The following is a 26,244-nucleotide window of genomic DNA, read 5'->3' on the forward strand; positions in this document are numbered from 1 at the left end:
AAAACCAGTATGTGTGTGTGTGTGTGTGTACTCACCATTCCATAAACAGGCACTTGTGGTGTTGCCATGGGAAACGCCATGGGAGATGGACTCTGTGTACGAGACACCAGAAGTTAGAGAGGCACAAACGCACACAGTTACGCATATTTTGTGTTCATGCATACTGTATTTCCTACTTAAAATGCCAACTGTAAACAAACCCCTAGTCTTTGCACATTTTCAATATGTGTTTTGCCTTACTATACTTATTACATATATTCAATCACCTTGTGCGGAGCAAATTGTTGATGCTATGCATCAATAATTTGCCCCAGGAACAATAAAGTCCTGTCAAACATTAAACCAGACACACACACACACACACACACACACACACACACACACACACACACACACACACACACACACACACACACACACACACACACACACACACACACACACACCTGAGTGGCTGTTACCTTTGAGAGGATGGAAAACGGAGGTGTGGTAACAGTGACTAGGTTAGGGGTGCTAAAGCAGTACTTATACTTACATAACTAGTATAGAACAAGCCATTCTGCAGCACACAGAGAAAACACCGGGACAGAGGGTGAGGGAGGGACAGGGTGGTTGGGTGGGTGGGAGGGAGAAAGAGAGGGAGTGGGAGTGGGAGGGAAAGGAGACAGAAGGAAAAAATGAGAAGGAAATAAAGGGAGGAATCAACAAAGGAACGAAGGTGTGGAATCATAAAGATTAATGAAATGAAAAATAAATGAAAGGATGAAAGAATGAGGAGATGGATGAAGGAGAGCAAGAGGGAATTAAAAAACATACCAAACAACGACAAGTATAAAAAGGAAACAATGATAGAGAGATTTAGAGGAGAGGGGGGAGGATAGAAGAAAGAGACAGCAGGGATGACCAGGCAAAACAACAAGGGATGGGATTAAAAAGAGGTCAAGTGGAGATGGGAGCACAAGGGAAGGAAGGAAGAGGAGGACATGAGGAGGCAGAACAGCAGAGAGAGAGAACACAGGAGGAGAAACAAACAGGACAGGGTCATGGAAGAGGAGATCACGAGAGAGAGAGAGAGAGAGGATGGACGATGGGATGACATACACAGAAATGAAAGGAGAGAGATTAGAAAACGTGAGAGGGAGACAGGAGGGACAAGAGGTGAGTACAAAGACATGGGACGGAGAGAACAAAGGAGAGGAAGAGAGAGTGAAAGATTGTAAAGGTAGGGTTAGTGACAAACCACGGTGGTCAGCCAGAAAAAACAGTACCGAGATCACAGCACTATCACTCATGCACACACACATGCTAAGAGTGCAAGTGATTCCTCCATGGACGGACATACATAGACATTGCATTGCAGTTTCAACCCGTGGCTCTGATAGGTACCGTTGCCTCCATATTTGAGAGGCCCAGACTGGCCTGTAAACAAATACAAGTCAACAGAGGAGCTGTGCTTTATCTGGATAAAACCACTACAACGTTAACGTTTGTCAAACCGATTTCGATGAGTCGTTTTTATAGTCGTTTTTATCATAAATACATTGAGTTCACAAAGTATATTTATATTTTATCTATACATATTTTCTTACTCCACAAAGATCATAAAATGATGATTGCAAATCAACGATTCATTGAAATAGGGTTGACAATTGTAAACGTTAAAGTGGTTTTAATGGGGGGTCATGTTGTTCTAATGTGTTTGGGTATATTACTGCATATTAGAATGAAGGTAGCACACTACTAACTAGCTTGCCGGTGGCATGCTAGAAGTGCTTGTGCCCCCCATTGTCTTTGGGTGTGTCATCGTGCATTAGCATGCTAGTAGCGCTCGCGTCTGGTTACCACTGGTACGGGCATGGGCTGGGGGGCCATGGGGGCGGAGCTCCAGGGCGTGGTGGACATGGTCTTGTTCTGCCAGTTGTGGCCCCCGGTCAGCTTCTTCTCCCCCTGCTGGCTCCACTGCATGTCGGGCCTGAACAGCAGCGAACAGCGCCGCGAAAACAAGCAAACCTTCACCGTTATCTTCGGTGATGCTACGACCACGCGCTTTCAGATGCATTGTGGACTGACAGGAAGACAGACAGACAAACAGCCAGACAGAGGGATAGACCAACAGTCGTAGGGCCATAGAGAGACAGAGACAGCCAGACAGACAGACAGCTAGACAGAGGGATAGACAAACAGTCGTAGGGCCAGAGAGAGACAGACAGACAGACAGACAGACAGACAGAGGGATAGACCAACAGTCGTAGGGCCAGAGAGAGACAGACAGACATACAGACAGACAGTCGTAGGGCAAGAGAGACAGACAGAACTGAGATTCTTACTTCTTGATGGGTGTCCCACCGAACTGCAGGTCTAAAGAGGAGAGAAGGTTGAAGAGAAAAATAGTGAACATACTAAATTAAGATGTCATGTCATGTGATAGAGAACCCACACCCTGTGGTGCAAAGGATCATGGGACATCCCTTCAGCCACGTCGACTCGCGAGGTGTCAAAAGGTGTGGTACAAAGGTTTAAATTTAGAAAGCTATAAGCTAATAGTCGTGTGCCATTCAGTCATGTGATCGAACAATCAACATTCATGTCAATGTGTGTTGAGGTGTGACCGTGTGTGTTTGGAGGTGTGAGTGTGTGTTTCGAGGTGTGTGGGTTTTTCGAGGCGGGTGTGTTTCGAGGCGTGCCAGCGTGTATGGAGGTGTGTGTTTCGAGGTGTGTGTGTCGAGGAGTGTGTGTGTGTGCGTGCGTGGGTCTTTGCTAGGGCTTTGATTTTTGCCCAAAAATCATATTCGAAGTTTGTTTGTTCATTAATATTAATATTCAAATATATATATATATATATACACACGCCACCTACAGGAGCCAAGATAACCATCAATAGCCTTGCAAATGAGCTCGCGATTCACAACTTCACCAGGCGTGAAAAAGCCTCGGAATCTGAATTGAAAACAACGTTCAAGCAAAGACATTGACAAAAAATAATGCCCATAACAGGTTAGAATATTAAGGCCTGCCTAATATTCGTTTGAACATTTATTGATTTTTTTTTTGGATATTCGAATTATATTCGAATAGCGAAGTCTGGAGCCAAAGTGTGTGCGTGCGTGTACATACTGCCCACTAGGTTGGCGAGGGAGGAGTCCAGGTCTGAGGCCAGCAGCTTGGCCCCCGGGTGGAAGGCCATGGTGGGGGGAGGGGGGCCGCTGTGGGCCGGCATGGTGGGCTTCAGGAGCTCCCCCAGAGCGTCAAACCCTGCACACACACACACACACAAGGTAGAACTGGTGAGACTCAGGGACACACACACACACACACATACAGGCCAGCTCCCTTCTGCATCATTTCCATGATCCTAACAGATATTTATATTTTATATTTATAATATAGACATCAATAAAGCTATTGAGTCAATACATGCATCAATCAATCAATCAATACATAGACCAGAGATGCACCACCTGCTCCTTCAGAGCCGTGGTCCCGTTTACACTCTTTAGATCTAGATAGTAGATGTTAGCGTAGTGTAGGACAGCAGGGCTAAAGGTCAGGTAGACTCCGACCAGTGTGTAATAGGACCCCATTAAATTGATTGTTCCAGCCCTGGGGAAGAAGAGGCAAGGAGTCATTTCCTGATGAACGTGTGTGTGTGTGTGTGTGTGTGTGTGTGTGTGTGTGTGTGTGTAATTGTCTGTGTTAACGACCTCTGATGTCAGCACTCATCCAGATAATGACTGAATATTACAGCGGCCAAACCTATGTGTGTGTGTGTGCGTGTGTGGAGGAAGTGGGAATGGTCTGATAAAAGAATGCAGAGGAGTGAAAGAAGCAGAAAAGAGAAAGGAGAGAGAGTGAGAGAACCATAAAATCCAGCTGAGACACTTAAATCTAAAGTGCCTTAGAAAGCACATTAGTGCATGTGCTGTGCAATGCGAAAACTCACACACGCACACACACACACACACACTCACCATCATGCAGCTGCCTCAAAGAACCAATTACAACACAAAATGGATCATTATTCCACTCTCTCCATCTATATATTGTTATTCTCTCAGTCCGTCCTTGCCTTCCTCCTGGACAGTTCCTTTCTACATCTCTGGTTTGTTTCCTCCTCCATGTTCACGCTTTATAACATCACCGAGATGACATGCATGACCGAGATGTCACTAGGTCACTGGGTTGCGTTTGAATGGCTGCTGAGTAACACTAGGAAGTTCTTCCGTTATTTTATCATTTGAATACGTTATTCGTTTAGCCAACGTTTTTATCCGAAGAGACATCGAGTTCAGTGACAGGTCACTCAGGAGAAGGTAGGGGTTAGGGGGTCATCTGGCTCTAGGATTCAAACAAGGTAGAGCGTGGACGTTGAGGAACTAACCCAGAACCTTTGAGCCGGGAGTCAGACACCCTACCACTGGTCTATCCTGACACTTTGTGCTTTAACCTTGTTTCATCGTCGTCCAATAGCCAACTGTCATCTCCGTTCAGAGTCCCTTACCAAGCACATTCATTTACCCCCCCCCCACACACACACACACACACACACACACACACACACACACACACACACACACACACACACACACACACACACACACACACACACACACACACACACGGAAACCCAGAGGTGTTCAGGCTGCTGACTAGCAGGCTTGTCCGGATGCGTTTCAGGGGCAGCAGTGTGGGCTATCGGCCCTCTGTGTGCCGCGTAAACCTGCAGATCCAACAAATTGCGTCCCCCCGGCCCTAGACAGCCCCCCCCCCGAGGTACCCATAGAGGAACAGCCAGGGCTTCTGCAGCGCTGGGGGACCCCGTTGGCTGTTACCCTGCTTTATGACCTCCGCTCCGAGGGCCGGGACGCTGGGATTGGCCAGGAGGGGGAAGCCATTCTGTTTCTCCGGGAATAATAATTGAGTCGACTAGCCGCTAAAGCCGTAGCTATACCGTTGATTTGCACGTTTCCTCAGTCGCTACACCTCTCTACGTCTCTACGTCCCCTCCGTAGCTCAGAGGCAGTCGCCGTCGGTTACAACCTCTCCTCCATAATGTATAAGAGAACGTGGTCAGGGCGCGAGGAGGACATCCTCTCTCCTGGCCCGCCCCAGGTTCACGTCATTCGTACGACGCCCCGTCATCCCGTTATAGAAGATCAACGAGACGCGATCAGAACACACAGGGAAGGACTCCGCACAGGACTGGAGTGAAGCGTCATCACTTCTGAACCCGCTTAAATAAATGATCGCTATCAAAGGGGGAAAAGGGGGGGGAGAGGAATGGGCGTGCGAGGCAGGATGGTGTAGACCGAATCACAGGGGAGCCGCGGGCGAGAGAGTTAGGGGAAAGGAGGCGCTGAAGGAGAGAGAGGGGGAGGGGAGAGAGAGGAAGGGGAGGAAAGCAATGAGGACCAGTGGGAGAAAAGACAGCGAGAACTAATATTTGGTTAGGAAACAGCGTGACAGGGTGACAGCCATGCTGACACTGGAGATTCAGAAAACACATTTCCTGCTGGGCGAGAGGGCTAGGGAGACCACAGGGAGATGGAGAGAGACAGAAGGGAGGGAGGGAAAGAGAGGCAGAGAGAGAGAGAGAGAGGCAGAGAGATAGGGGCAGAGAGAGAGAGAGAGACAGGCAGAGAGAGTGTGAGTGAGAATGAGAGTGAGAAGGAGATAGAGGCAGAAACAGAGACAGAGAGAGTGTGAGAGAGAGAAGGAACAACAAGGAGAGGGCTATATAAGCATGACCGATAGAGAGAAAAGAGAGGATAGAGAGGGAGAGGGAAGGGGAGAAAGGGAGAAGAGGATGTGTGAAGGAGAAACGGAAGGAAGGCGTGAACTGAGGAGCGAGTGAAAGGAGTGAGGAGTGGTCAGGAGAGGAGAGTTCTGAGAACTGGGGCCATTACATTCCATCCATCCAGCAGCGCACACGCGCACACACACACACACACACACACACACACACACACACACACACACCAGTACTGTGGTTAAATGTATATGTTTTAGTATTGACTCGTTTAGCAAACACTTTTATCCAACGTCCAACTTATCCATTCACTTGTAAGTGACTTACAGTGAAGACGTACAGTGGAGGTCACAAGGATGAGTGACTTTGTTTATATTTAAGTTATATATTAAAGATATATTCAAAAGTATTTCCCTTAAAATATGTTCATGAAAGATAAATTCATCACCATGTATTGAAGAGACAGAATGAGAAAAGGACCAGAGATGATAAGAAGAAAAAGTAGAGGGATCCAAGGGAGAATAAGGAGAGGGGAGAGGAGAGGGGTGGAGGGAGGAGAAAGAGGAGAGAGAGAGGAGAGGGGAAGGAGAAGAGAGGAGATGGAGGAAGGAGGAGGGAGTAGAGAGAGGAGAGGGGTGGAGGGAGGAGAAAGAGGAGAGAGAGAGGAGAGGGGAAGGAGAAGAGAGGAGATGGAGGAAGGAGGAGGGAGGAGAGAGAGGAGAGGGGTGGAGGGAGGAGAAAGAGGAGAGAGAGAGGAGAGGGGAAGGAGAAGAGAGGAGATGGAGGAAGGAGAGAGAGGAGAGGGGTGGAGGGAGGAGAAAGAGGAGAGAGAGAGGAGAGGGGAAGGAGAAGAGAGGAGATGGAGGAAGGAGGAGGGAGCAGAAAGAGGAGAGGGGAGAGGAGAGGGGAAGGAGAAGAGAGGAGATGGAGGAAGGAGGAGGGAGGAGAGAAAGGAGAGGGGTGGAGGGAGGAGAAAGAGGAGAGAGAGGAGAGGGGAAGGAGAAGAGAGGAGATGGAGGAAGGAGAGAGGAGAGGGGTGTAGGGAGGAGAAAGAGGAGAGGGAGAGGAGAGGGGAAGGAGAAGAGAGGAGATGGAGGAAGGAGGAGGGAGGAGAGAGAGGAGAGGGGTGGAGGGAGGAGAAAGAGGAGAGAGAGAGGAGAGGGGAAGGAGAAGAGAGGAGATGGAGGAAGGAGGAGGGAGGAGAGAGAGGAGAGGGGTGGAGGGAGGAGAAAAAGGAGAGGGGAGAGGAGAGGGGTGGAGGGAGCAGAAAGAGGAGAGGGGAGAGGAGAGGGGTGGAGGGAGGAGAAAGATGAGGGGAGAGGAGGGAGGAGAAAGAGGAGAGGGGAGAGGAGAGGGGTGGAGGGAGGAGAAAGAGGAGAGGGGTGGAGGGAGGAGAGGGGAGAGGAGAGGGGTGGAGGAAGGAGAAAGGAGAGGGGAGAGGAGGGAGGAGAAAGAGGAGAGGGGTGGAGGGAGGAGAGGGAGAGGAGAGGGGGGAAGGAGGAGGGAGGAGAGGGGGGACAGATGGAGAGTAGTTGCCTGGATGATTCTTGTCTGGTGAAGACTGATGGAGAGAGAAGAGAGCGATAGGAATGGGAGAGAGCGAGAGAACAGGAAGGTGTGAACCATAACATAGAAACTGACAGATGGAATCTATAAAGATGACAGTCCACACACACCTACACACATCAACACAGGATCACAGACGAATGCAGTGAGACGGATATTCATAGAAACAAAACGTACACGAAGCAGTACATACGGCTGCAGCGAACACAAGAGAGGATAAAAGTGATGAAGCAGACGAGCCACACACACACACACACACACACACACACACAGCGGTAGTAGCGGCAGCGATGGTCGTAGCGTAGGGACTGTGACACAGGATTTATTTTTAGAAGGTACTTAAGTCGGCTCCCAGCCCAGAAGCCCCCAGCACCCATTCTGAACCCAGAACCCGTTTAGACCAGTTTAACCCGGACCAGGCCTGCTGCTTCATTATAAGTGTTGATATTTCTCTGTGATTCTTAATTGCCTTGCTGTTTTTCTCACTTTTTGCTACACAGCCCTTTTTTTCGGTGGAGAAACAAGGATTTCCCACCAGGATTATAAGTATTCGGAATCCGAATCGGAACATTAACTCCTCTCTCTCTCTCTCTCTCTCTCTCTCTCTCTCTCTCTCTCTCTCTCTCTCTCTCTCTCTCTCTCTCTCTCTCTTCCCCCCCCCCCCTGTTATCTAATACTATTAACTCGCAGAGCCAATGCATGGCAGAGTCCAGTCCACTCCCTGACCCCCACTCAGTGATAAACAGAGGCATAGCTAGGTGCTAGCAAAGAAGAGTGGGAGCCCAATGCTCCTGCATATAGCCTAATGAGGATCCGACACTTGGAACAGAGTTCTGAGGACCCAACTGAATCCCGAGAAGCACTTCCCAGGTAAGAGTGTAAGCGCCTTGTAACCACGGAAACCACCCAGGTGCACAAGAACGAACCGGGGGACGCGTCGTTCCGGAGGCTCGGGTTAGCGTGAGGTAAGCGAGTTAGGCGAGTTAGTTACAGTTAGGTAAAGCTAGGTTTAGTAGCATCGGCTCATCTGACCGACAGACGGGACAGACGGACGGGGCGGACGGGCAGGCGCGGCCCTGAGGTTTACCAGGTGCAGGCTGAGTGCCATTGTTACTCGGGGGTGCGGCCTTATTCCCAAACACGGCGTCAAAGTCTACCGCCATGGCAACGGCGGCGGGAGGCGGTACCGACTGGTTCTCCATCCCTGGGGAGGACAGGCAAACACCAGCCGTTACTGCCCCGATTCACCTCCACCGTGAGGGTATCGTGATGCCCCCCACCCCGCGAGGACTGAGTGATCAGAGGCGGTGGAGGGCTTCACGGCGGTGGGAGCTCTATTAGGCTCTAAGTGGAGTCCACTCTGGAGCGGTGGGCATGTCAAACACATCACCGCTACCAATTTGGAGGCATTAGCGTGATGCTAATGATAGTATGGAAATAGCAGCATGAATCAATGGGAATACACTGGGCGTACATGTAGAGACAGAGGGACACACACGGTGAAATGCACTCGAGGGCTAGGGATACGTCAACGAACAGTTGTGTAAGTGAGTGTGCGGTTGTGCAGGTAGGCAGGTCGTCCTGTCGCTCGGTTTGTGCGTCTGTTTTAAGTGCGTTCTTCGTGACATGTATGTCACCTAGCTAACAGGTGTGTGTGTGTGTGTGCGTGCTAGTACCTCCCCAGGCACTGGTGGAGGTGTTTAAGGAGGGGTTGCTGTGCACCGCAGGGATGAACGCTGGCTGCAGGTCGAACAGGTCGCTGTTCAGAGTGGGCATACTGGGAGAGGAGAGACAGACGGACAGACAGAGAACCTTCAATACAGACAGAGATAGACAGACATATACTTGCACTTGGTTCTATGAACATCTTAACTGTACCGACATTGATATATTGTTTCACTTCTTATGACAAATGTACTTATTGTAACAAATGCACTTATTGCAAGTCGCTTTGGATAAAAGCGTCTGCTAAATGCCCTAAATTTAAATGTAAATGTAAATAAACAGGAGATAAAAGAGAGAAAGTTGGTTTTCACCACCAGAATCCATTCATCAGAAAGTCTACTAGATGTTTGCATTGGCTCACCGTCTTTATTGATGTCTGCATTATAAATATAAAACATAAATATCTGTCAGGATCATGAAGGTGATGGGCTGCAGAGGGGAACTTCACACAATAGTCTATCTGTCTGCTTGTGTGTTTTTGTCTGTGTGTCTGTCTGTGTGTGTGTGTGTGCCTGTGTGTGTGTGTGTGAGTGTGCGTGTCTGACCTCACGTACATAAATCAGCCTGTATGTCTGTACTCCCTGTACTCTGGGATCCCCCACCCTGCATTCCTTCTCAAGGATTCTTCCTTCATAATTAAGGGAGTTTTTCTTGCCCTCTGGGGGTCTTTGGTTAGGGGGGGGGCGTCATAAAGATATGGCCTGTGAAGCCCCTTGAGACTGTAACTGTGATTAAGGGCAAAGAAAATTGAATTGACTTGTGCATGTGCCTGTGTGTGTGTGTGTTCTGGTGTGTGTGTGTGTGTGTGTGTATGTGTTCTGGTGTGTGTGTGTTCTGGTGTGTGTGTGTGCGTACCTGTTGGATGGCGTCGGTGTGAAGAACTCTGAGCTGTGTGTGACGTGGTTGTTGTTGCCGCTGCTCACTGATAGGCTGCTTGGGGAGGAGGAGGGCGGAGTCTGCGTGTTCATCTCCTTCAGACGCTGGTCCTGACACACACACACACACACACACACACACACACACACACACACACACACACACACACACACACACACAAAAGCAAACATAGACCAATACATTAGCATTTTTGCTTACAAAATTGGACCTCCCTGTCATTTTAAGTACATATTTACATTTCTGTTCCCCTTTGGCAGCAACTCGGAGCCAATTAGAGTCATTCAAATGCATTAGGGCCCAACTACCTCATATTCATCACTTGTCGACTCAAACACACATTAAGGCAACTGCAACCACTGAGCTAAGAGCTATTGAACCATGGGGCGATGTCCACTCTGGTCCAAGCTGTACAGGCACCAGCAAAACACCAACATTAAGGGCGCCCTGATCAGACCACCAGGGTGACTTTAGTCAGACATTATGAGCCATTTCAAAATCCATTTGTGACATCACAAGTGGGAGAGTCCACCCAGATGTGTGATGGACAGAATTTTCTTTCATATTTGTAGCGCCACACAGAAAGGAAACATCATCTTATTGTTAGCCTCATAGCATAACGGCCTACGTCATATTTTGGCCAGATCGTGGTATTTAACCTAACTCTACCCTTCTGACGCTGATGATTCACTGTGCCTCATTGGCTATATCCTAAGCCAATCAGAGTGCTTTTCACGTTCCATAATCACTATCTGCCTAAGTCATCGCTAAATACAAGATGAACCTCACAATATGAACTATGCTACGAGGCCAACCATACTTTCTCGAGCACATGGCGTGTGAGTGCAGCGTGTACTGTACTCGATGCCTGCACCCCTCTCGTCTACGCTGGACGTGGACTGGGCGTCCCGACACGGCCGGGTGCTCCTGGCTCCGGGCTGAGGTGTTAACATCGCGGCGCCGTCAGAGAAAGGTTGTTTTAGGAGATGGATTTCTTAAGAGGAGTGTGGAGTGCATCGGCGGTGGGGCTCTGCCAGAGCATCTACACTCGGTCCGCGTCCTCAGGTGCTAATGGAACCAGTGTCACTGTCTGAGTCCCAGCTGGGCTCCGCCTGGGTGTGTGTGTGTGTGAGGTCCATACGGAGAACAGAGCACACAGACAGCTGGGGTAAAGTATTTGGACGACCTCTGCGCACATCTCTCTCTCTCTCTCTCTCTCTCTCTCTCTCAACTGAGAGCACACAGTAAATAATCATCTCTTTATCTCTCTCACACACACACACACACACACACACACAGACACACAACCAGGAAAGCATGTAGGACAGGAGACGTGTTTGTATTTTAAATCAACCTGATGCACTCAACTGGACACACACACACACACGCAAAGATATTTCCCACTTGACTTTCGGGCAGTGGGCTGCCAGACTGAGCTTGACTCAGGAAGCAGCCAGGACCTCCTGATAAGATATCAGTAAGCTCTCACAGGAAAACACGCTGCTAAATCTGTTCAACCAAAACAACCCACTGTAACCTTAACTAACCTTAACTTAACCTCAAACTCGACTTCAACTACCGCAACACAAAATTGAACTACTTCAACTACAATAACTAAATGTTAGTTCTAGTAGTCATGGTTTGTTCTAGTTGAATTTCTGTCTAGTTGAAGTTCGGTCTAGTTGTAGTTCTTTCTATTTGTAGTTTGTTCTAGTTGTAGTTCATTCTAGCTGTAGTTCGTTCTAGCTTTAGTGCTTCCTTGCTGTAGTTCTTTCTAATTGTAGTTCTGTCTACTTATAGTTCTTTCTAGTGGTAACTTCTAGTTGTAGGTCTTTATAGCTGTTGTTCTGGACAGCTGTAGTTCTTTATAGTTGTCGTACTTGATAGCTGCAGTTCTTTCCAGTTACAGTTCTTTATAGTTTCAGTTCTTTCTGCAGAAGAAGTGCACCTGGACACCCAATAACATGCCAGCACAGTGGCCAGAAAATTCATAAAATTCCTTTCCCATAAACCAAGACCAGAGGCTGCTGGGAATACCTCCAAACACCACAGCCAGGGCCACAATCTTCCACGATAACAGATCCTCTGCCATCTTGTTCTTTTACTACTCCAGTCGTCTTGAACATTACCTAAGACAAAGCTCTCACTGTTCTTGAACACCTCTCAGGTCACCGTGGACTGCCTACTCCCCCCCCCCCAGGTTCACACCAAGCAGGCTGAAGGCTTTCAGTTTTATCTACCACCACGTATCTGGAACAAACTTCCAGAACAAACGGCCATTTGAGGTCTTGCCTCAACACTTTATTAAAAGATTAAATCAGGGCTCGGAACGTTTCTGACAAAGCCAGAGACTTTGTCAGCCTACTGATCAGGGTATAAAAGCTACCCATATGATTCAGCCCTCATGATCCGAGCTGGTATGAATTCCATACCTATTTCCCAGAGGGGTTTTACCAATAGTTCTGCGCTCATAAAACTAATTGCTTATAGATTTTTCTCACCATCTACATTCTGACACTCTCAGATACTGTGGCTTCTAAATCATACAAAATAGTTAAACTTTGTTCTATTAATATTATGTCCAAACTTGTTTTATGTTTACTGTTACTTCACCCGGTTGCTTTGGGTACGTGCACTCGGTTAAGGTTGTTCACTCGCTTCCAAATACTGTTTCCAAGGATTCCCTGTCTGCAGAAGCAGAAGCTATAAATAAATTCAATAAATAATGCATTAATAACCTGCTTATACGAGTGCTCTCACCTTGCATAATGCTCCGCCACTCTCTATGCAGACGCAAACTGCTTCTACTGCCGTCTCCAGCGTACCCATAGCAACATGCTAGCCGTGCTAAGCCCTCGACTGGGTCCTTGCTAGCGAGTAGCACGACATTCTGAAAAAGCTGCCATTTCGAGAATAACCTTTGACAGTGGCATATAAAAAGAGAACATAGATAGTTGAGTAGCGACCAAGCCAATGGAGCTCGGTGATTTGTACTCTAACGATCTTGGTGCCCTGGGTGTTAACACTCTCTCGCGCTCTCTCTCTCCTTAAAAAAAGAAAAACCCCTCCAAGGTTTGTTGAATTAAGTTGAGTTGATTAAAGACTTAAAACTGGGGCTGGGAGCGACTTGGATTCCTGCAGGCGCTGGAAGTGCCAAGGTATTTAAAACATAACCAGCTGGCAGCAGAGCCCAGAATCTGGAGTTAGTTCCCCACGTTGTCCTTTACTTTGTTTGTGTGTTTGTCTACTGGTACTATGGAAGCGGAATTGGGTATATTATTTTGTGTGGCACTTCTTGGTAATACTTATTGCGTTCATTTAATAACTAAGAAAAAGAAGGCCGGGGCATCTGGGGGGTTCACCGCGTAGAGCACGTACCGTCAAGGCAGTCTTGAACGCAGCGACCCGGGTTCGATTCCTGCCTGTGGTCCTTTGCTGCAGGTCTTCCCCTCTCTCTCCCATACCTTCCTGTCTACCCCACTCTCTCATAAAGCATAAAAATGAATGAAAAATCGAAAAGAAAAGAAAAAGAGGGGTAGGTTGGGTGTGCGCGCTCAACTCTGTAGTAACACAACAGCGACACCCGACGCTGAAAGCTCATCGTGTGTTGGCTGCTACAGCCTCCCCTGTGTAGTCGGGTGGGGGTGGGGGTAGTAGAGTGGGGTGGGGGTAGTAGGGCAGTAGGGTGGTAGGGTGGGGGTGTGTGGTCACCTTCAGGGCCTGCAGCCTGGCCTGCTCCTCCTCCAGTGCCTGCTGCTTCTCCTTCTCGTCCATGCGGCTGAAGCTCATCCCCGTGGTGGCCAGGGACGACACAGCGCTGGACAGCGTGGAGGCCCTGGGGGCGGAGTCACAGGGTTAGGGGCGGAGTCTCCGTCGGGTTAAGGGCGGAGTATAAGGGGATACAGTCAGAATATAAAGGGATTGCAGTCAGAATATAAAGGGATTACAGTCGGGTTGTGGGAGGATTATAAGGGGGTTAAAGTCTGATGACAGCCGGAATATAAGGAGAATACAGTCTAAGTTTAGTATCTGAGCAGTAGGAATCAGAATGCAAACAGAGGCACCATGAATAATAGACAAGGGAACTGTTGACATTAGATATTTGAGTAGATGGGTTGTTCCACGACACTCTTCTATAAAGTATTCAGCCTCTGTGTCTCTGCTGTAATTCAGTGCTGGGAGTGTTTGACAACAGGTAAACAGGGCCCTCCTAACGCTCCTATTAAATATTGAACCAGGGCGACAGGCGAGGTGGGGTTGTTAAACACCAGTGCCCGGTCTGTGAGCGGGTGAGTAGCCACCTGACCATGACGTCAACAGAGGACAGCGCATTGGGGGGGGGGGGGGGTGTGGTACTAACGTACTCGATACAGTGCGTTAACAGTGCGTTAAATCAGTTCACCATGTAACTAATCATTGTTTTCTTTCAGATGATCTCCTCCAGCACCCTAACAGTGAGACTATGCTGCTCCCCTCACTTCCCAGTGGAGAGTATTCCAGGTCCCTCTGTCTGGAGTTCACCCTGCTGTTTTGCCGACGCCGTGATTCCCCCAGTCGGGAACGTTTGTGTACCTAGTGGGGTACACCGAGCCCAGCTTCAGGGGGCGGGGTGTGTGTGTGTGTGTGTGCCCCTGTTTGTGCCCGTGTGTGTGCCTGTGCCTGTGTGTGTGCCTGTGTGTGTGGGCCTGTGTGCACGTGCGTTTGTGTTTGAGTGTGTGTGTGTCGGTGTGTGTGTGTGCTCCTATGTGTGTGTCCCTGTGTGTGCCTGCGTTTGTAGGCCTTTGTGTGTGTGTGTACCTGTGCCTGTGTGCGTGTGTCTGTGTGCACGTGTGTGTGTACCTATCTGCGCTGAGCTCCTTGGTCTTCCTCCCCTCCAGGGAGGCCAGGTGCTGCTCCAGAGCATCCAGGAGACTACTGGGGGCCTGGAGGAGGAGGAGGAGGAGGAGGAGGAGGGAGAGAGGGAGGAGGGAGAGAGGGAGGAGGAGGAGGAGGGAGAGAAGGAGGAGGAGGAGGAGGGAGAGAGGGAGGAGGAGGAGGAGGGAGAGGAGGAGGAGGAAGAGAGGGAGGAGGAGGAGAAGGAGGAGGAAGAGAGGGAGGAGGAGGAGAAGGAGGAGGAGGGAGAGATGGAGGAGGAGGAGGGAGAAAGGGAGGAGGAGAAGGGGGGGAAGGGAGGAAGAGGAGGAGGAAGAAGGGAGGTGGGAAGGGGGATGGAGGGAGGGAGAGGAGGAGGAGTAAGGGGGGATGGAGATGGAGGAGGTGGAGGAGGAGGAGGGGTAAGACCAGATAGGAAGAGGAGTAGGAGGAGAAATAGGGGGTAGAGGGAGGGAGGAGTTGGACAAGAGATATAGAGGAGGAGGAGGTGAACCAGGGAGGAGGTAAAAGAAGCAGTCAGCATTTCAACAAGAATATATGTTGTTTCAAACAAATGACTGTTGTTTGCCACCTCACAGACCTAACGTTCAAACCACAAGCACACACGCATGCACGCACGCACACACACTTGACTTCGCCAGTCTCAGTAGAAGGCAGCAGAGGGCGTTGGGCTCCGGGGGGTAACCATGGCAACAAGCATCAAACATTCTCACTTTCAGTTCGAGACCAGACTGGACAAGGAGGCGAGAGGAGGAGAGGAGACTTGGAGTAAAGAGATACATGGAGAAGGAGGAGTAAGATGAGGAGGCGGTAGAGAAGAGACCAGAGACGAGGAGCAGGAATAGGAGCAGTAGGTAGAAGGAGCAGGCGTCATTCAACAAGCCTTAGGCTGTAAAATAGAGCGAGCCACCGGGCCGTACGTGCTACGCTAGCGCCACTAAGCACTGTTGCTACGCTACCATGGAAATCCAATCATGGCGTGTTTTTGAATATTAATTAATCGAACCAAAGTAATCTTAATGAATTCATTCCTCAATTATAAGATCATGCTTTCATGGTCGGTTGATTGGCACTGGCACCATCGCGCCAATAACATTGTGTTAAAACTCTTGAACCGTTTCTAGATATATATCATTTAATTTATATATGAATAAAAAAATAATCTTTCAATTTTAAAAATATTAATTGAATACAACAAAGACCAATACCACAGTGTCCTATAGGTGTACACCTTATGATTGTTTTGAGTATTATTGAGTATTTATTGGAAAATAAACTACAAGCGCCTGCTGGACCAATCAGGGTCCAGAGTGGAGAAGGGGAACGGCTTGCAGCAGGAGTTGCTTTTGGCAGGGAGCGATACATTCTCTCACTTTATAAATATATATGGCCGGGTCAGTTCTCTCGCCAAACCCGCAGGAATGTGAACACACTTTTTTTGTGTGTGTCAGGGCGGATCTCTACTCTCTCTGCCCTATTGTTGCTAGGCGATGAGGAAGCCCCTTGGTTGCTAAGCGAGAAGGAAGCCCCTTGGTCGCTAGGTGATGAGGAAGCCCCTTTGTTGCTAGGCGATGAGGATGCCCTATGGATGCTAGGCGCCGAGTTAAAGCAGTTTAATAAGTCACAGTCTGATGGTCAAGGAACCTGCAGCAACGTCTTCAGATCAGGCTGTTGCCATGGCGACAGGGCAACAGTCAGCTCACCTTCATAACACACGCTGTGCCTGTGTGTGTGTGTGTGTTTGTGTGTGTGTGCGCGTGTGCCTGCATGCGTGCGTATCTCTTCCTCAAAGCCTTCTTGACTAACCTTAGAACAGGTTTGTAGCGTTCAACATGCCATTTGTGATCTCAATATCATCACGAGTGTGTTAATAAAACACAACAGCAAGTCATAGGTCTGGTTAGGTTCGATGGAAGGATTCATGAAAGTGAGAAAGGAGGGAGAGAGAGAGGAAGTGAATGAAAGAGGTAGAGCCAGGAAGGCATCTCGAGGAGGGCTGGATGGAGAGTCGTAGGCTATGAATGGATGAGTGGATGAAAACACATGAGGCCATGAACGGATGGACCACATAAAAGGCTAAGGTTAGATGAGGAGGATGGAGAGAGAGGTAGAGGTAGAGGTAGAGAGAAGAGAGAGAGCGAGAGAGAGAGAGAGAGAGCGAGAGAGAGAGAGGGGCAGAGGTAGAGGTTGAGAGAGGTAAAGGGAGAGAGAGTGAGGGAGAAGTAGAAAGACAGAGTATGTTGAGGGGGTGCGTTAGAGAAGTATTGAGGGTATAGTGAGAGAAAGGCGGTGAGATGTAGAGAGAGTATGGTGAGATGTACACTGACCTGTGAGAGATCGGGGATGTCACCCTGATCTATTCCAACTTGCTGTTATCACCAAAAAAACAAAACAAACAAAAAACAAACAAGAACAAAACAACAGAAGAAGGAAGGAACAGGGGGATGAAGAGGAAAACAAAAAGAAAGAGGGGGATCAAATGAAAGAAAATAAGTTATTACTTCATGTGGCGGTGGTGGTGGAACTCAACAGAAACAACTGAAATAACCAAGTGAAGAAAACTCTGGACTGGATGATGATTGGACGATGTGTGACCAATGAGGAAGAGTTGGCTGATGAATGGCAGTGATTAAGACGGATTTCTGAACACTTAAAAAACGTTTTGGAAAACAAGAGGCCGTCTTCCGAACACGTATGTTAGACTAACATTTATATTGAGTGTGATAATGTTCGATACGACACATATAAAACACACTGAACGACATTTAGCAAAATTAACTGTAACAAGTAAGTAAGGTTTTAATTGTCATCACTGAATAGTTGTTGATTAAGTACGAAAACTATTTTAAACAGTTTTTAAACTCCTTTTAAAGTTCAATTGGTTGCCCCTGGTGTACAGACAGACACAAATCGTATTTTACCATAAATTCCAATTATTCATAAATAACATAGTTATTAGTTCAAAGTTTATTCACAACACATTTTTCCAAACTTATATTTTCTAAATATATCTATTCCTGAATCGTGAATTATTTTATGCTTGACAGCTGAATCCTGTTCTAAAGTCTCTTTTTTCATCTTGTTGCAGACAAAATGTCCTCAATAAAAACGCACACTAAATTTCGCAGGATTGTGAAAGTGAGTCGACAGGAGAAATGTTTAATTATCAGGAAGCAGAAGGAGACTTATTTAATTCATAGGTCATTACTCTAATTGTAACGTTCTGTATGCTAATTCACCCGGTGGGGGGGTGCGTGTGGATAGGCAGACAGAAGAGAGAGAGAGAGTGAGACAGTAAGAGAGACAGTGAGAGAGAGAGAGATACCATCTTAGGGTATATTTTGTGTGTTTGTTTGTGTTTGTTTATGTATGTGCGTGTGTGTGTGTGTCAACAGCTTAAGTGGGCCAGTCAGGGCAGGCCCAGGTGTGGTCGTCTGGCTGTGTCTGTGTGTTGGTTGGTCAGCAGAAATGAAGTAGGGCGCAAGTTAGCTAGCTAGCGCACTAGTCGCTAGCTAGCTAGGTTGAACCCACCCTCATGGATTCAGCTCTGGGTTCGGATCAAACTCTGTCCCGTTCACCCAGGTGTGTCGGTTCTGGGCGTGTCGTGTCTTATCGCGACTGCGCTGCTCACAGGGAAACTTACGTTTGATTGTTTTGAAGTAACTCCGTCGCAGTTACACAAGTGCGTCATCACATTTTCCCGATTGCGATCTCTGATCGACAGTCGATTTAAAAAGTGGACCCAAAATACGAGGGAATGCGACAGCCCCACTGAAGCAGTACAACTTGTTTCTTACGCCTTTAAGTGGGCCGGGTTTTGTTTTCATTCTCGGGAACTGTTGATCAAACACATTAATGAATCAATACTCATTTGATTCATGTTTACTTGCTGCCCCATATATAAGAAGGGTGTATTTACCTCTGACGGTCTAAGTCTACAGCGTTGTCAAAGCCTCATCCCTCGGGGCTTAGTTAAATATGTGGACTGGCGTCAAAGTATTTGTCAAGGATTGTGGGAAAATCATCCATCAAATATTTAATATAAGCTTTGACGTATGGCACAGGGGAAGGTGTCGGAGGCTTATTCACAATTCAGCTTAATGCAAATGTCAGGTGATGGGGGGGAAAAGAACGCTGACTAATTAAAAACCAGGCGACACTTTGATTGACATCTTGGTGCGTGTGTCCGTATGCGTGTGTGCGTGTGTGCGCGCGTGCGTGCGTGCGTGCGCGTGTGTGTACCTCGGCCACTTTGAGGAACTCGGACAGCTTGGTCATGCGACAGAGGAACTTCTTGTAGATATCCAGCGCGTCTTTACACTGATTCTTCTTCATGTCAAAGTACTTTTCTACAGGAGGAGGAGGAGGAGGAGGAGGCGGAGGAGGGGGAGAGAGGAGGAGGAGGAGGAGGTGAAGAGAGGAGGAGGAAGAGGAGGGGGAGAGAGGAGGAGGAGGAGGAGGAGGAGGGGGAGAGAGGAGGAGGAGGAGTATAAGGAGGAGGAGGTGGAGAAGGAGGAGGGGGAGAGAGGAAGAGGAGGAGGAGGAAGGAGAGAGGAGGGGGGGAGAAGAAGGGGAGGAAAGAGGAGGGGATGAGAGAAGAGCAGGGGGAGGAGGGGGGAGAAGGGGAATGTGGGGGGAGGAGAGAGGAGAGAAAGGCATAGAGAGGGAGAAAAAAAGAGAGCGAGAGACAGCAGGGGGAGAGGGAAATGAGTGAGAGAGCCACACAGCAGAGCGAGACAGAGTGAGAGAGAAAGAGCGAGACAGAGGCCGAGAGAGAGGGCGGATAATTAGAGTTGGATTGAGGGAATCGAACAGAAACACTCAGCAGCCACATGATGACCTGTCACAAACTACTCTGTTGCCCTGACAACCGGCATGAGATCACAGAAGCCCGCTGTGTGTGCATGAAAATGAGAAAGTGCTTCACATCTCTTGACATGAAATATAGCCCCTATTATCCTGCATCAGCACATATGCTGGTGTGTGCGTGTGCGTGTGCGTGTGTGTGTGTGTGGGTGTGTACCTAGTAGGTTGATGACTCCCTCATTGTAGGCGGCGAACAGACGGATGGAGTCTTTGAAGAGCAGCATGAAGCCTGCGTTGATCACACCGTTAGAGAGCTCGTTGGGACTGGCCTGGGGGGGGGGAAGAGAGAGAGATAGAGAGAGAGAGAGAGAAAGAGACATAGAAAGACAGAGAGAGAGCGAAAGAGAGAGCGAGAGAGAAACACACAGACAGACAGACAGACAGAGTCATAGAGAGACATAGAGGGTGAGAAAGAAAGAGAGACAGACAGAAAGCTGGTTAGGACCGGTCTGGGAGAGCGACTGGTTAGGACTGGACTGAGGGCTATGGGGGGAGCGTTCCAGTACCTGAAAGTCCAGCAGAGCGTCCAGCTGGTTCTGTATGATGGGCAGGGTCTTGATCAGCTTCTCGATGTTCATGGTGCGCATCACACCATCGATCCTGGACAAACACACACACTCATGTAGAACACAGACACAGACCCGCCCTCCACTGTATTCACGAACATGAGATAGAGACGGACCGACAACCAGATTGATGGAGTGTGTGCTTGTGTGCGTGTGTGTGCGTGCGGGTGTGGCCCCTACCCTCTCTTCATCTTGGTGAAGTCCACAGCCACCAGCCGGTAGGACATGGCCTTCTCGTTCAGGTAGCGGCTGTACCGCCGGATGAAGGTAGACATGTCGTAACCTAGGAAACACACACAGGGAGCGCACATGCATTACACCTACGTATTAGCTGTGTGTGAATGCGTAATGAGTGTGTGTGCGCGCATGCTTGCAAGGTGTGCGTGTGTACAGTGTGTATGCATGTATGCATGTATTTATGTTTGTTATAAGTGTGTGTGCGTGTGTGTGTGTGTGCACGCAGGATGTGTGTGTGTGTGTGTGTGTGTGTGTGTGTGTGTGCAAGATGTGTGCATCCGTGTGTGTGTGAGTGTGCAGTTGTGTGTGTGTTATATTGTACCTTGAAGGGCTCCTTTATCCAGGAAGTTGTTGAGATTGAAGAGGGTGTTTCTGGACGCCAAGTACTGAATTAAACGCTGCACCACACACACACACACACACACACACACACACACACACACACACACACACACACACACAGGGTCTGGGTTAATGACCGGACTGTGAACTGGGACAGTGAGAGAGTGCTACAGCAGTGTAAATGTTTGTGCCAGAAGCAGATGGTTTGTCTGTGTACCATCAGATGAAACGGAAACCTGGACACAAAAAAAACTGATTCTGTGCTCACAACACAGAGGTACACACACTGAGGAGACAGAGAGAGAGAGGCAGGATCAGGGAAGGAGAGAGGAGGAGAAGGGAGGGGAAGGGAGGAACATGGAGGAAGTGAGGGAGAGGAGGTGGAGGAAGAGGCAGGATGAAGGGGAGAGGGGGGGTTGAGGTGAGAGGAGGTGTAGGGAGAGGTGGAGAGGAGAAGAGGAGCAGGAGGCGGGATGAGGAGAGGAGGAGGTGGGGAGCGGAGGTGGAAGGAGAGAGAGGTGAAAAGGAGGTGAAGTGGTGGGGGCAGGGAGGAGAGGAGGAGGAGGAGGAGGTGGTGGTTGAGGAGAGGGAGGAGGAGGTGGTGGAGGAGATAGAGGTGAAAAGGAGGTGAAGTGGTGGGGGCAGGGAGGAGAGGAGGAGGAGCTGGGGTGAGAGAACAGCGTGCAGCATGGCCGTTCTTTCTAGCTCATATTTTATTGATGGGTTGAATCTCTTCCCACTGAATCAGTAACATCCACAGTAGGCAGGATAGAAGACAGCTTATCTATGGGATAATCCACTAGGATGAAGTTCAATATCTCTGTTCTGAGTACGTGAATATTTCGAACACATTGAAACTCTTTGGAAAGACATTCAAGTGTACTCCCCTAACATGAACAGGAGCTAGGCTACTGTAACCCTGCAAGTCAATGGAGGCGGGTAACGGAAAGGAAATGCTAACCAGTGAACTCCCCTTCTGGACGCAGAACGATGCATATGGAACTAAATCAACTTCTGGGTTAGACCGGCTGACGCCAATTTGCAGATATTTCATCGTATCCCTTCAAGGAGCAGGTAGGAGTGAGGGGGCATTTTGTTCTAGGATGCATAGAGGTATACTTCGACATTGGGGAGCGAACCCAGAACCTTTCTGCTGGGAATCAAACTTCCTAACCAGTGAACAATCCTACAATCCTCCACTACACAAAATAAGGTGCATCTGCTCTATTGACTAACACAGATGCCCATAGAATAAAATACAGTAAAATCGGGTTAGATATCTCCAATACAGCGATAATACGGTAAAACATGGTGGATCAGCAGTGAGGGATTTCTGTTTTATGGATAGTCACTTCTTATTTAAAATCCATTATGTCCAGCTAGCCAATCAGAGCGCTTGGTCGCTTGGACAAGGTCAGGGTGTGTGACGGATGTGATCTGACGACATTTTATGTTGTGCATTAAAGTGCTATCAGCGGCCTGTCTCAGTTTACTGATCTTATTATTAGGATTTTATATCCATGTGCCTTCATGTTGTCAATCAGCCAAGAGACGATATGCATACGAGGGGACTGGCTTGACGAACTCCCCACCCGTTTGGTTTCACAACCCTGATGAGCTACAACGGAGGAGAGACAGTGCAGTCTGTCTGTCTGTTCCAACCGTCTCACTCTGTCTGGTACTCGCCGCAATCTTCACCTCCTTGCCACTGATTGCCCTTTTCATTGTGTTGTCTGTATCGCAAACCAAATTGCCCTCCCCCCCTCATACTCTCTCTCTCTCCCTCTGCCCCTCTCCCTCAATTTCATCCTGTCCTCCCCCCCCCCACCCAACTCCCCTGCCATTCTTTCTGTTGCCTCCTCCCCGTCATCATTTCAGGAAGAGGTTGTTTCCATAGTAACCGTATCTTTTAAAACATCAGCTCTCCGGAGCTTGAAGGATGTCCTTAGCAGAGACAGCTGGATGACTTTACCACGTACACCAGAGGGATATGACAAGGCACTAATGGATCACCATCAGCACTACACCGCCCTGCAGAGCAGTGGCCCCTGGTGGAGGTTAAGGCTAAAGGTCTGTTATGTACACACCAACTTGTGTTTCCTAAACAAGAGTAAACTATTTCCAACTATAAGCTACCTTACGCAGACGTAAACAACCTTATTCCAGACATAACTTTAGCCAGAAATGTATTAACTACCTTACGAGGACTTAAACTACCAGATTTCCAATATTCTTTTAGCTACCATACGAAGACATTAACTACCTTATCTCAGATAGGTCTTTACAAAGAGATAAACTACCTTAATGCAGCATAACTTTAGCTACCTTATGATCACATAAACCACCTTATGGCAGACATAGCTTTAGCTACCTTATGAACACACAAACTACGTTATTGCAGACATAGCTTTAGCTACCTTATGAACACATAAACTACCTTATTGCAGACATAAGGTTTGCGTCCCCCTTTTTTCCAGACATAAGTTGGTCTAGCCAACTAAGACTTAAACTACCTTATGTCAGACATCATTCAAGCTACCGGACTAAGACATAAACTGACTTAAGAAGACATAAACAACCTTACTTCCAAGAAATAAGGTTTAACCACCCAAGACATATCAGTAATGTTCATGGTTCGCCCGTTCTGAAGAAGGTGTCGGCGACCCGCCTTACATTCCAGGCATCTGCACTGCTCGATTTTCCTCTGGGCAAGGCACCAAACCCTCAGCCTTTGGCCCGCTGGTCTGAAGCGGCTGGTCCTTCCCAGAGGAGCGACCAGAACCAGCAGGTCACATGACCAGAACCACCGACTGCCATGAGCCCTCTCTGTCTGCCTCTATGTCTGAAGAAACAGACTCCATCATGAAACCACTCCCGTTCTATCTTCTCTCGTTTGATTCTCCTAGTTGTTGTTGTTTTTTGAAACTGAAATAAATAGGTTCATCACAAACGTTCAAAGACTAAGGTCTGTTCAACGGCGTGATATGCTGGTAACTATTGAAAACACTTTGTCTCTTTGGATAAGTGGATAAACAAACCGGGGAGAGCAGGAAACGCTAACCTTTGAAAGAATGCTCTTTCCCCACATCTCGCTAAACCTGAACAATTCTTTCAATATCTAAAAATAACTCTGGCTCTAAATATCTCGTCTGCCATCGGGACCGTCCCCTTGGGTGGAGTGAGTGGGTGAAGGTGGGACATCTCGGGTTCAGACGCCAGCCACAAGTCTTTTTCTGTTTGCCTCCTGCCTCGTTACGGACCGTCACCTGATGAGTGCACCCGAAACGGGGTTCAGCAGTCAGACTGTCACACCACAGCAGGCTGTACCCGACATATTTTTAACTCTGATGCCAAACATCATTAATAACATCACCTTACCTGAAATCTTTACATATCAGGTAAGATGCCAGGTTGATGAGACGGGCAACATGGTTAGGGTGTTTGATGTCTGGTCAAAAAGGTTTCAGGTTAGGTGATCCAATTTCTTCCAACTACCAGTAGGCCTCAAAAAGCAAGATTCCCTAAATCACTGTACTGTCTAACCCCTACCTCCTCCTTTAGTACCCGTCTTTCTACTATCTAACCAATACCTGCTCCTTAATGGCCAGTCTCTGTACTGTCTAACCCCTACCTGCTCCTTAATGACCTGTCTCTGTATTCACTGTCTAACCCCTACTTGCTCCTTAATGACCTGTCTCTTTATTTACTGTCTTACCCCTACCTGCTCCTTAATGACCTGTCTCTGTATTCACTGTCTAACCCCTACCTGCTCCTTAATGCCCTGTCTCTGTATTCACTGTCTTACCCCTACCTGCTCCTTAATGACCTGTCTCTTTATTTACTGTCTTACCCCTACCTGCTCCTTAATGACCTGTCTCTGTATTCACTATCTAACCCCTACTTGCTTCTTAATGCCCTGTCTAACCCCTACCTGCTCCTTAATGACCTGTCTCTGTATTCACTGTCTTACCCCTACCTGCTCCTTAATGACCTGTCTCTGTATTCACTGTCTAACCCCTAATTGCTCCTTAATGACCTGTCTCTGTATTCCCTGTCTAACCCCTACCTGCTCCTTAATGACCTGTCTCTATATTCACTGTCTAACCCCTACCTGCTCCTTAATGACCTGTATCTGTATTCACTATCTAACCCTGCATTCTCCTTAATGACCTGTCTCTGTATTCACTGTCTTACCCCTACCTGCTCCTTAATGACGTATAAAGGCTGTTAAAAAAATAAAAACAAAAGGGTAATGTGAACAAACACACACAGTATAAGTAGAACTAGTATACTCAATACATCTCAAACACACAGATCCCTTAATGTGAAAAGTCAGATATACATACAGACACACCTCTGTAATTTCCTACAAACACACCCTCTCCTGCTGTCTTCTGATATTGATTGCTTGGCTGTACTCCACTTGCTTTAGGGGGAAACTTTTCACCTCTCTGAAGGGTATGTGTGTGTGTGTGTGTGATTGTGTGTGTGTGTGTGTGTGTGTGTGTGTGTGTGTGTGTGTGTGTGTGTGTGCGCGTGAGTAGTTTCATGCTGCTGAGCAGAACGTTAAAGATAGGATTCTGGTGTCAAAGAGATAAGCGGGAGTTCTTTAAGAACAGCTCCTCCCACCCCACCACACCCCCACGTGATCCGTCTACAGACTCTGGGTCTGTGTGTGTGTGTGTGTGTGTGTGTGTTTGTGTGAGGTCACACATACTCTAATAGGGGTTACTCGCCTTAATCATCCACAGACCTTGAGAACACACACACCTTGTCCCCGTTCTCTTTGACAGAACCCAAGAGTCAGCACTTTTTCAGATTCTCTCTCTCTCTCCTATATATATATATATCTGGGGTGGGCTCCGTAGCCATGGCAACCGGCGGTGTCCGGACAGAGCTGTACTCCCCCGGTACGGGACCTTTAAAGGTCAGCGTTGAGGCGCCAACATGGCCGCCAATCACATCCTCAACCAATTCATCGTCATGGTGTCATTTTTTCATTCTTTCATAATTCATTCTCTTCTTTCAGACTTCCTTTAATTTATACTTTGTCCCTTCCTCTCCACCTACTCTACTTTCCCTTTTATTTCTTCCTCCTCCATCACTCAAGCTGCCAATCATCACATATTTTCTCTGGTCCCGCCTCCCCTATTGTTAATTAGCCAGCCTATTGAGTGACGTCACCCACAGCCAATCACGCTCGAGTCCCGCACACATGACCAGAGGGGGCAATGGTACGGAACCAGGATGATCCACAATGCACCAGTGACTCATCCGGCAATACGTCACCACCGGCAACCAATCACAGGTTGTCCCGTTGCCCGTTAGTGGGACATACCTCTCTCGTTCTCTAGTGCAAACACATATTCATACATACGATCAGCTCCCCCCCCCACACACACACACACACACACACCTCTCCTGTTCTCT

General features: G+C 48.2%; 1 protein-coding gene across 4 annotated transcripts in view; it reads right to left on the reverse strand.

Moving 5' to 3' along the window:
* Nucleotides 1–26,244, reverse strand: part of LOC307091229 (phosphatidylinositol-binding clathrin assembly protein) — a 56,609-nt gene that overhangs the window by 13,229 nt on the left and 17,136 nt on the right. The window contains exons 3-17 of one of the 4 annotated variants that reach the window (XM_079758160.1): nt 20,795–20,870; nt 20,416–20,518; nt 20,176–20,269; nt 19,827–19,938; nt 19,046–19,152; nt 17,131–17,172; nt 14,771–14,853; nt 13,643–13,766; nt 9,893–10,008; nt 8,989–9,089; nt 8,400–8,516; nt 3,115–3,252; nt 2,328–2,358; nt 1,843–1,987; nt 36–92 (exon numbers count right to left, since the gene is read on the reverse strand). In XM_079758160.1, the coding sequence (XP_079614286.1) occupies nt 36–92; nt 1,843–1,987; nt 2,328–2,358; nt 3,115–3,252; nt 8,400–8,516; nt 8,989–9,089; nt 9,893–10,008; nt 13,643–13,766; nt 14,771–14,853; nt 17,131–17,172; nt 19,046–19,152; nt 19,827–19,938; nt 20,176–20,269; nt 20,416–20,518; nt 20,795–20,870 (1,446 nt within the window). Of the gene's footprint in view, nt 1–35; nt 93–1,842; nt 1,988–2,327; nt 2,359–3,114; nt 3,253–8,399; nt 8,517–8,988; nt 9,090–9,892; nt 10,024–13,642; nt 13,767–14,770; nt 14,854–17,130; nt 17,173–19,045; nt 19,153–19,826; nt 19,939–20,175; nt 20,270–20,415; nt 20,519–20,794; nt 20,871–26,244 lie in introns of all 4 variants that reach the window. The other 3 variants (XM_079758161.1, XM_079758159.1, XM_079758162.1) reach the window with 3 other exon arrangements.

The sequence above is a fragment of the Pollachius pollachius genome (genome assembly GCF_949987615.1).
Source record: "Pollachius pollachius genome assembly, chromosome: 20".
Classification (NCBI taxonomy): Eukaryota; Metazoa; Chordata; class Actinopteri; order Gadiformes; family Gadidae; genus Pollachius; species Pollachius pollachius.